Raw genomic sequence first — 11,114 nt, forward strand, 5'->3', positions numbered from 1 at the left:
TTTTCAGATATGCAGAGTAGAAGATGCGGAGATTCAAATTTTTAACTTGGGTGTGTGTTTGAAATATGAAAATATTGGTTGACATCATTGACATACTGTTATTAAAGATAGGAATATGTATGAAACGTAGATTCAAAAGCTCTATTAACAGAACTATAACCTGTTAGAATCTGACATTTATTTCAGATGCATTCTGTAACTGTTCACAGTCCCAATACTTAGTGATGACAGAGTGTTTCCAAAAGTGCTCAGTCACAATTTTCAGAAGACTAACATGAAATTTTTTGATTTATTTAAATATATAAACCTGTTGAAGGTAATAATTTAATTTTTTGTCTTTGTGGGATCACAGTACAAAGTATGGCCTGGAGGATTTTCATCTCAAGGTGCAAGAACATTCTTAATGACTGTACACGGCGGCTGCTGATGGACGATGTTGGGCCAGATGTGCTACAGTTAGCGTTAAGGAGGTATGATCAAAGCATGATGGAAAACATTTAACATTTTAACTTGCATAAAATGTTTAAGGGGAATATGGCCTGAAAATATAACATGAATTAAGAAGTAATTTTTTGATATCTTTGAGGTTGGAGACAATGCAGAGAAGCCTTCGGTGGGCAAGAGGAAGACTGATCAGTGTAACTGCAGCAGATCAACTTCTGCGTGACTTGGCTGAATTGATTCAGGAGGTCGAACTGTCTACTCAGCATGGCCAACAAGGTAAGCACATATTGTGTCGATTCCTTGACTCATCAAAAGTGTGAAATAAATTATGACTCTGTCTTAACCTATTTTCCAAATACACCAAACGCTTATATATTTTCAGGCTCTTTTGGATACCAGGCACCAGTGGTTTTCAACAGAGGTAGAGGCAGATCCCTTTACCTTATCACTCGGGAACAGCTTTCATTCCTGAAGTCATGTGGATTCACTGCACCTCAGATGGCTGATATTTCGAATGTTTCACTTCGTACAATTCGAAGACGTCTGCGGTCAGTGACTTTTGAAACCAGTGTGACTTTCAGTTCTTTTGTGACACACACCCACTGTTTATTCAAATTAAATGGTATTGTGAAATTGTAAAAATTAGTATATTTGAATGTGCACTAACTAGTCAAGTAATGATGTATGTTGTTATGGCAGTGATAAAATACTCATGTTTTTTTTGTCTGATTTCAGACAGTATCATTTCACCCGTGCATCAATGTATGCGGAACTGACTGACAGTGCGCTGGATGAACATGTGCAGGACATTGTCGCTGGCAATGAACAAATTGGTCCTGAGGCTGTCAGAGCCTCCCTGCGAGTACGTGGACTACAGCGAAGGAGGGTTCGAGCAAGCATGCTACGGATAAATCCTGGAGCAGCTGCCATAAGAGCAGTTTTGCGGAGACCAGAACGAAGAACATATCAGGTTGCAGGTCCAAACTTATTGTGGCACATTGATGGAAATCACAAGCTGATAAGGTAACCAACCACACTGATTTGTTGAACACCTATTTTGACCAAAGTGAAATTCAGCATTACATCAAATATAATTGTTGAACAGTAAGACACGTCCAATAGAGCCAGGCCCTGGGATGGGCAGTCCTCTAACACAACTGGTTATGTTTAAAGGGGAAGATCAGAGAACACAGAGAGCGCAAGCAACGTACAGAGAAAAATTCAAACTTGACATGCAATAGTGCCATGTAAATCAATTAAGACTGTGTTTTCCATTGTTTCAATAACAAAGCAGAAATAATATTTTTCTTCTTATGGACCACGGTTTTAGGTGGAGGATAGTCATTCATGGGGCTATTGATGGATACAGTCGTCTTGTGGTCTTCCTTCATGCCTCAAACAACAACCGTAGCAGCACTGTTTTATCAAGTTTCATCAGAGCCGTGGTATCCTATGGTGTACCCTCGAGGGTCCGGACAGACAGAGGAGGGGAAAACAATGCTGTCTGCCTGATGATGAACATTTTCAGAGGCTTTGATCGTGGAAGTGCCCTAAGAGGAAGGAGTACCCATAATCAGAGAATTGAGAGGCTCTGGGGTGATCTGTGGCGAGGAATGACCAATGTGTACTGTGATTTATTTCACCACCTGGAGGAGGAAGGCATCATTGACATTGACAATGAAATGCACCTTTGGGCTCTCCATTACATCTATCTCCCAAGGATCAACAGAGATTTGAAAGACTTCACTCAACAGTGGAACAATCATGGCTTGCGGACAGAGAGACACTTGAGCCCATTACAGATTTTTGTCCGAGGCAGCCTCCAGCAACAGGGCCGAGCCTCAACTGCCATGCAGGACATCTTTCAGACCAGAGCAGCTGCTGCTGATGGGACTATTGGTGGGACAGCTGATGGTAGTGTGACAGCCACTGAGAGTGAGACGACTGCTGCTCAGGGCTCAGGTGCAGATTCTGGTGGTGGTGGTGGTGGTGCTCATGGTACAGATGAGCTGGGATTGCTGGTTGACTGGCCTGAGAGGATTACTGCGCCAGACATTGAATTTACTCTGGACAGAATGGTGATGGAGCAAGTGGTAGAACTATTTAATCCACTAAGTGGCACCAGAGGGAGTCATGGTATTGAACTCATATCTGGCTTAATATACTTTCTGGACTCCACATATCACTGAGACAGGCGTGTCACAAATTTAGAGGAGAAATAGTTTGCTGCTTTATAAGAAAGCCCTCCGCAAAGCCAGAACATCTTACTATTCATCACTGATTGAAGAAAATAAGAACAACCCCAGGTTTCTCTTCAGCACTGTAGCCAGGCTGACAAAAAGTCAGAGCTCTTTTGAGCCAACAATCCCTTTAACATTAACTAGTAATGACTACATGAACTTCTTCACAAATAAAATTTTTATCATTAGAGAAAAAATTACCAGTAATCATCCCACAGATGTAATATTATCTACAGCTACTCTTAGTACCATTGATGTTAAGTTAGACTCTTTTTCTCTAATTGATCTTTCTGAGTTAACTTCAATAATTACTTCCTCCAAACCATCAACGTGTCTTTTAGACCCCATTCCTACAAAACTGCTCAAAGAAGTCCTGGCATTAATTAATTCTTCGATCTTAAATATGATCAACCTATCTCTAATGATCGGCTATGTACCACAGGCCTTCAAGCTAGCTGTAGTTAAACCTTTACTCAAAAAGCCATCTCTAGACCCAGCAGTCTTAGCTAATTATAGGCCAATCTCCAACCTTCCTTTCATATCAAAAATCCTTGAAAGAGTAGTTGTCAAACAGCTAACAGATCATCTGCAGAGGAATGGCTTATTTGAAGAGTTTCAGTCAGGTTTCAGAGCTCATCACAGCACAGAAACAGCTTTAGTGAAGGTTACAAATGATCTTCTTGTGGCCTCTGACAGTGGACTCATCTCTGTGCTTGTCCTGCTAGACCTTAGTGCAGCATTCGATACTGTCGACCATAATATCCTATTAGAGCGATTAGAACATGCTGTAGGTATTACAGGTAGTGCACTGCAGTGGTTTGTATCATATCTATCTAATAGACTCCAATTTGTTCATGTAAATGGAGAGTCCTCTTCACACACTGAGGTTAATTATGGAGTTCCACAGGGTTCAGTGCTAGGACCAATTCTGTTTACATTATACATGCTTCCCTTAGGCAGCATCATTAGAAGACATAGCATACATTTTCACTGCTATGCAGATGACACCCAGCTCTATCTGTCCATGAAGCCAGATAACACACACCAATTAGTTAAACTGCAGGAATGTCTTAAAGACATAAAGACCTGGATGGCCGCTAACTTTCTGCTTCTTAATTCAGCTAAAACTGAGGTTATTGTACTCGGCCCTGAAAAGCCTAGAAATATGGTATCTAACCAGATTCTTACTCTGGATGGCATTACCTTGGCCTCCAGTAACGCTGTGAGGAACCTTGGAGTCATTTTTGACCAGGACATGTCCTTCAATGCACATATTAAACAAATATGTAAGACTGCGTTCTTCCATTTGCGCAACATCTCTAAAATTAGAAATATCCTGTCTCAGAGTGACGCTGAAAAACTAGTTCATGAATTTATTACTTCCAGGCTGGACGACTGTAATTCATTATTATCAGGATGTCCAAAAAACTCACTGAAAAGCCTTCAGCTAATCCAAAATGCTGCAGCAAGAGTACTGACAGGGACTAGAAAGAGAGAGCATATTTCTCCTGTTTTGGCTTCCCTTCATTGGCTTCCTGTTAAATCCAGAATTGAATTCAAAATCCTGCTCCTCACATACAAGGTCTTAAATAATCAGGCCCCATCTTATCTTAATGACCTTGTAGTACCATATCACCCTATTAGAGCACTTCGCTCTCGCTCTGCAGGCCTACTTGTTGTTCCTAGAGTATTTAAAAGTAGAATGGGAGGGAGAGCCTTCAGTTTTCAGGCCTCTCTTCTGTGGAACCAGCTTCCAGTTTGGATTCAGGAGACAGACACTATCTCTACTTTTAAGATTAGGCTTAAAACTTTCCTTTTTGCTAAAGCATATAGTTAGGGCTGGACCAGGTGACCCTGAATCCTCCCTTAGTTATGCTGCAATAGACGTAGGCTGCCGGGGGATTCCCATGATGCATTGAGTTTTTCCTTTCCAGTCACCTTTCCGCCACTCGGATGGCACCCTGAACGCACCATCCGAGTGGCGGAAAAAGCGGCGTTTGTTGGAACTGAACGCCGGTTTTTTTGGCGTTTTGAATGATTGAACGGCGTTTTTTACGCCATTTCTTAACCAAACGGGTTAGAAAAGTGGCGATTTTTGGCACTAATGGCTTGCCATAGTTTGCATCGTCAAAACGCGTGAAACGCGCGTCAGTCTAGCGCGTCTGGCACGTTTGACTCGCGAAAAAAACCACGCGCGTTAGTTTTTGTGTTGCATTTTGTGCATACGCGCGTTTCGCAAGTACCACTCGAGTTGGAAAAATCTGAACTCCAGCGTCAAATCGCGCCGCGACAACCAATCAGCAGCCTGGTGACGTGGTTGTGACCTAGGTCAAAGAGGCAGATCCAGCCAAAGCCCTTCATTCTTCAATGGAGGGAAGGCTAATCAAAGCTGTAGCAAACAACCCGGAGCTGTACGACACCAGCTGCTTTCTGTACCGAGACAGGAATATAAAGGACCGAGCTTGGAGGAAGATATGTGAAGAGATCGGGCAACCTGGTAAGTTCATTCATTTGTCTTTTTTACATTTTTGACTGACCCGGGGAAGCCGCACAAAAGCTAGCAAGCCACCACTATTTTCCCACTGACGTACAAATACCGTTCTGCTTTTATGCATGTTGTCATATAGGAATATATTTTGTTCATTAATAAACAGCGCACAGTAGTCCCGCTCATCCGCCACTGCTTCGCTGTTTTGCTGATTTTTTATTGCACCGTACAGCATTGCATTCTGCAGCCTAATTGACAAATCTCCTCCGTGTCGTGTCTCCTGCGCTTGCCCAATTTATCATGTTTGGTTTTAATAACCATCATGTCCAATAGAAAAAACAGCACAAAAACACCCATAACTATGACCCTCATTCGGAAATAGACACGCACGCACGAAAGTGGCAGGCAGATGAAGACAAAACGCGGCATAATAATACTTTTACGTTTTGCAATCTACAAAGGTTTGCACTTTGAGAATCAGTTGTGAGAACTGTGACTAATGTTCGTGTGTGTGTGGAAAAAAGTGTATAAAGTGAAGTGTGTGGCGAGGGGCTAGTTATTCTGAGAACCCCTGATGCAGTAAATGAGGGACCACTGTATATACTTTCTCTAATTATATTCAACCTGTTAACATTTAATACTGTATTGATAGAACCAACTGATTCTGCAGCAGAGCATCCCCTGTTGTTTCTCATGGCTCCCCAGTCCCTGAGCTCCTGCTGCTGCACCCACAGGTAGTCAATTGTAGCATCAAATGTACAGCACGCACTGATAGCTTTGTACTCGGTGGGATTCCCTTGTGATCACCTTTACTAAATATCCACAACAAAACTGATTATATCCTGTTTTTTTTTGGTTTTTTGATGTTGAAATTAAAATCTAGTAGCAGCCTTCTCATTTCTTTGTGTTTTGTGCTGTGTTTTACAGGCCCACAGAGGAGGACGGCTCTGAGACAGATGAGGGACGGGTCCCAGGACGGTCCATCGGCGGTGGAGCTGGCCATCCTGGTGAAGAGGCCACACCAGTCTCCAATGGAGCATTTCCTCCTCAGCCTTGTTCCTGCTCTGGAGAGCAGCTGGGTCCTTTTTATTCCTGTCTCTCTGTAAATACTTATATTTTATATATTTATGTTTAATGTTTTTCTGTTTGAGAATTTTAATATTATTTCAAATTTTTATAATGACTAATGTCTCAGTTCTACTACACAGCAAATGTTGGCACACGACTTGACACATGTACAATTTATTTCTTATTATACTAATGACAAAATACACTAATACAGTGGGATGCAAAAGTTTGGGCAACCTTGTTAATAGCCATTATTTTCCTTTATAATGGCTATTATTGTTGGTTGTTACAATAAAAAATGTCAGTTAAATATCATACAGGAGACACACACAGTGATATTTGAGAAGTGAAAAGAAGTTTACTGGATTTACAAAAAGTGTGCAATAATTTTTTAAACAAAATCAAGCAGGTGCATAAATTTGGGCACCACAAAAAAAGAATTGAAATAAACATTTAGTGTATATCAATGTGTGTGTCTCCTATATGATATATGGGGTGCCTTTGTCTGGACGTGCTTCCCATCCAGAGCTGCACAGCACAGAGGAAAGTTCCAGCACTCCTGGAATCCCTCTGTGATGGACCGCCAGTCTCCAGGTGAAGGCACAGCCATGAAGTCGTCCACTAGACAGTCCCAGATGGCCGCCGCTACCTGTGGGGTGATCTGGCTCACCGTGGACACACCGACTCTGAAACTGAACGCGATGGTCCTGAAGGAGTCCCTGGTGGCAAGGAACCTGGACAAAATTGTTTAAAATTAGTATTATGTGTACTGCAGTTACAAAATACATTATTCAAAATACTTTTGTGATGTCAGATTTAAATTACAAATCATCAAATTTATAAAAAAAAACATTTTGCAATTATAAGGATAATTACATAATATATATTAGATATAAAACAGTCAGTTGTGTTTTGTTTTAACTTTAACATATCATAATGTGATTTGACTTTCACCCCTACAGTGAGCCAATCACTCATAATTCCTAAACATGTCAATCAGGTAGGGATGAAGTAAGACATTAATAGAAATAAAGAGTTGTATGTTGACATGTAGCCCTTTCCTTGCTTATATCATTGTTAATATTTTTGAAAAATTAACCTGTGATAAGACAGCATATCAAGATAGAATATGCTAGATAGAACCATATAACTAAAGATGAACCAAACTGTTCACAGTTTTATCAAACTCTCAGTTTAAAGAAAGGCTGGTGACCCCTGTTATAGAGTCTGACAGCTGCAGGGATTATATACAAATATTCAACTATACCAGAATTAAATCAGGTCTAAATAAAAAGGAGTGAGTATCACTACAAAGATTAACCCACAGTGGTCCTCGTACCAGTTTGATATCAGCAAACACTGAGAGCATATATTGATATGACACCACAGCCATGCTATCATTGCAAACACTGATAACAGCATAAATTGAATTAAATTGGGACTTGATGAGACCTTTCGAGTATCACTAGAAATATTATAAACAGTCGTCTCCATACCACAGTTTGCTATCAGTAAACACCAACGGCATTCATTGATAGCATACCACATCCATGTTAGCAGTCTATAAACGATAGTTTAGCATATATTAGCACAGGTATCAATAAAGGACTACCGTATTAAACACTTTTACTAACCTCAGGCAGATGGACAGGCGCTCTGCAGGTGGGATTGAGCGCCTGTAGTTGGTGTCTAGCCGGGCGATGCTTGGATCAACGCGGGACAGCAGGTCCTCAAACTGGGCGAGGGAAAGACGGCAATATCGCTGAAATGAACGTCATCCAGGCGCAGCTCCTGGAGCAAGTGGTGTGACAAGGGATTTCTTAAAATCACCCTGTAATTCTTCAGCTAAGACACCTGAGTTAGAAAACACAAACACTGCAGTCGTCTTTACACGCGTGGGCAGTGACGCACACTCTGCGATCTGTGTCTGCGTCTGCCTGTGTACTTTATTTATACATGTCTGTATGTCTGTGTGTGTGTGTGTACAAAAATAACAACGTCACTCAGAGCAACAGGTTCTTCCCCTTTTCTACATCTGCATGTTCTCGGAAAGAGCTGCGGTTTTTCTTCTCTACAGCTAACTGTTCTCTGAAAACAGGAAGTGGTTTAGTAGCTGAATAAGTTCATCACAAAAGTTATTTGGTGAAAAGTCACATAGATATGTAGATTACTTAGTAAACAGAAAAAGCACATTTCATGAAGCTGATCAAATTATATAAAAAAAAATACTTTGACATGGTGAAACTCACCAAACTGCTCACACTTCAGGAGGACCTGATGGATCCAGGTATGGCGAGGACGTCCTTAACGCCGCTGCTCTGCTCTCCACAGTAAATAGAACAGGGAGACTCTCTCTTCAAACGCTAGCTCGACAGCTGCCATCTAGCAAAGATACCAGTCTGGCACAACTTCCTCCCACATCCCTCCACATTTCCGGTTCACGCGCGTCAAAATATGCAATTTTGAGGCGCGATGGATTTTTCTTGGACACGCGTCGAGGTGCGAATATGCACGCGTCAAATTAGGGGCGTTTGGGGCGTTTTCGCTCGCGTCTATCGCGTTCGGTGTGAACACACCGTAAGAGGTCTGTGGGTCTCTTGTAAAAGGACAACATCTGCCTGTAGTTTTTTGAGTTGGTAAAATATTTTTAACCTCTTTTCTCTGGAGCCAGCTCCATTTATATTCCATGTAACGAACCTTAGTGCACCCATAGATGTCTGTGTATAACTAGGGGTGTATGCTGTGTGCGTCGCTTAGACAGGTGGAGAAAATACATCACTTGTTCATAAATAAAGAGAAGGAGAGAGAGAAAGAATGTGTGGCGAGAAATCACACTTAAGAGTCGCCCGTCCAGCTTCAAGCCAAGTTAGCTGGTGGGTCCGAGGAGCCCACCCAGCACCACGCCTCATCTGCTGGGGGTCCTGGAGGACCCAGCCAGCACATCCTCATGTCAACTGACGGTCCGGGGAAGTCTGTTCAGCCGTCACCTGCTGAATCATCCCCCGCGACTTCTACACCGTCACCTGCAGCATTCACATCACCGCCTGCAGCCTCACCGCCTGCTGCATCCACATCACCGCCTGCTGCATCCACATCGTTGCCTGCAGCATCATTGCCTGCAGCATCCACATCGTCGCCTGCAGCATCATCGCCTGCAGCATGGCCACTGTCAGGTTCCGCAGCCGCCACGCTGCCGTCAGGTTTCGCAGCAGTGTCTTCATCTATGCCTGCAGCGTCAGCCTCATCCACACCTGGTCCTGCCTTGTCAGCTTCATCCACGCCTGGCCCAGCCTCTGTGTCTTTATCCACGCCTGGTCCTGCCTCGGTTGCTTCAGCCTCGTCTGGTCCTGCCTCGTCTGCTTCAGCCTCATCTGCTTCAGCCTCGTCTGCTTCAGCCTCGTCTGCTTCTGCCTCGTCTGCTTATGCCTCGTCTGGCCCTGCCTTGTCTGGTCCTGCCTCATCTGCTCCTGCGGTTGCCACACCGTCATTGGACCCAGGTCGTCCTGTTCCACTTCGCCTCTGCCAGCCGCTTTCCAGGCCTCTAGTTGGGCATTATGGCCATCAAGGCCGGCCTCCGGAGAGAGTTCGTCGCCACTGCTGGCTTCGCTGCCGGCCTCCGCACCTGCTCAGTGGCCACCACTGCCTTCCAAGTGGCCGGCCTCCTGATAGGTTTTGTCTGCGCCGTTGCTGTGTGCACGGTCGGCCCCCAGAACTGTTTGCCCGTCGCCGCCGTTGCTGTCCGCACAGCCAGCCCCCTGAACTGTTTTTTGCACTGTGCTGTCGACCTCCGGGTTGACCCCCTGAACTTTTCATGGACTCTTGTTGAGCTCTAGTTTGGTTTTTTTGTTAATCTCGTTTCCTGTGTTCTGGACTCTTGTGCTTCTTTTTTTTTTGTTTGTTGTCTTGTCTCGTTAATTACTCCCAGCTGTGTCCACCACCTGTGTGTAATCCCCCTGTGTTTCTCTGTGTGTATTTAAGTTGTGTCTTCTGTCATTGTAGTTGCTGGTCCGTCTGTGTATCCACCATGTTTCATTCGTGTGTCCCCTGCCGTCATCATCATGTACCATCATCTTCCTTCCTTTATGTCCAGGTTTGTGTTCTTGTTCATGCTCAGTAGTTTAGTTGTCCCAGTATAGTTTAGTTCTCCGTTTTGCCGTTTGCCTATCTATATTTCGTGTTCAATAAATCACCTTCACACCTTCACGACTGCCTGCGTTTGGATCCTCCTTTACCTTTTCCGCACGGCTCTTCTCACTCGCCGTGACACCTGTCATAGGTTACATTTTCTTGAGAACAAGAAAATCTTGAACGCTCTCTTAGCTAAGCTTATAAGCTATATTAATAGATCAAAGTGTCTTCAAGGTTTACAGTAGCTCAGTTTGTTTTATTAAGTCTGTTGTTGTATTACCATCTTTTAGAGTTATCACAAGTTAACTTTTACTTTGGGTCATCTATAAGTTATGGATTTTTGGAATTTTATGGAATTTTGCTTTGCTTACATAAATTCTAAACAACCCTTCAACTATAGTATTGAAGTTACGTTAATCATTGATGGTTCTCATTTACATGACCTGCAGTAGGAGTTTATCTTCTGGAAACTGTTGCTTCAATATGGCAGACATCACACTGTAAGTGTAATCAGATTCTCTGACCACCACACTTCTCTTTTCCTAAGTTATGACTTAAACATTAAAATAATAATAACCACTTTAAGCACTCATATTTTTTGCTTTCCAGGCATTTGATAATACTTTTCCTCAGTCTTCATGGACATAAAAAAATTACCTCATCCTGATAGAACAAACTACCATGTTACAATTTAAAGCTAAAACTGCAAAGCAATTATAATTAGATCATCTTTAAGAAACTGCACA

At 42.8% G+C, this 11,114-nt stretch overlaps 1 protein-coding gene across 1 annotated transcript; it reads left to right on the plus strand.

Moving 5' to 3' along the window:
- The first annotated feature begins 360 nt into the window (after window positions 1-360).
- LOC146690193 (uncharacterized) lies at window positions 361-2,633 on the plus strand. Its single transcript, XM_085434901.1, has 5 exons — window positions 361-470; window positions 587-720; window positions 827-992; window positions 1,180-1,467; window positions 1,775-2,633. Exons 1-5 carry the CDS (start codon window positions 361-363, stop codon window positions 2,631-2,633), a joined length of 1,557 nt encoding a protein of 518 aa, XP_085291027.1.
- Window positions 2,634-11,114: the final 8,481 nt, after the last annotated feature.

Source organism: Copadichromis virginalis, linkage group LG16, assembly GCF_057382275.1.
Source record: "Copadichromis virginalis isolate Kocher_CV1m ecotype Utaka linkage group LG16, C_Virginalis_male_GT1.1, whole genome shotgun sequence".
Lineage (NCBI taxonomy): Eukaryota > Metazoa > Chordata > Actinopteri > Cichliformes > Cichlidae > Copadichromis > Copadichromis virginalis.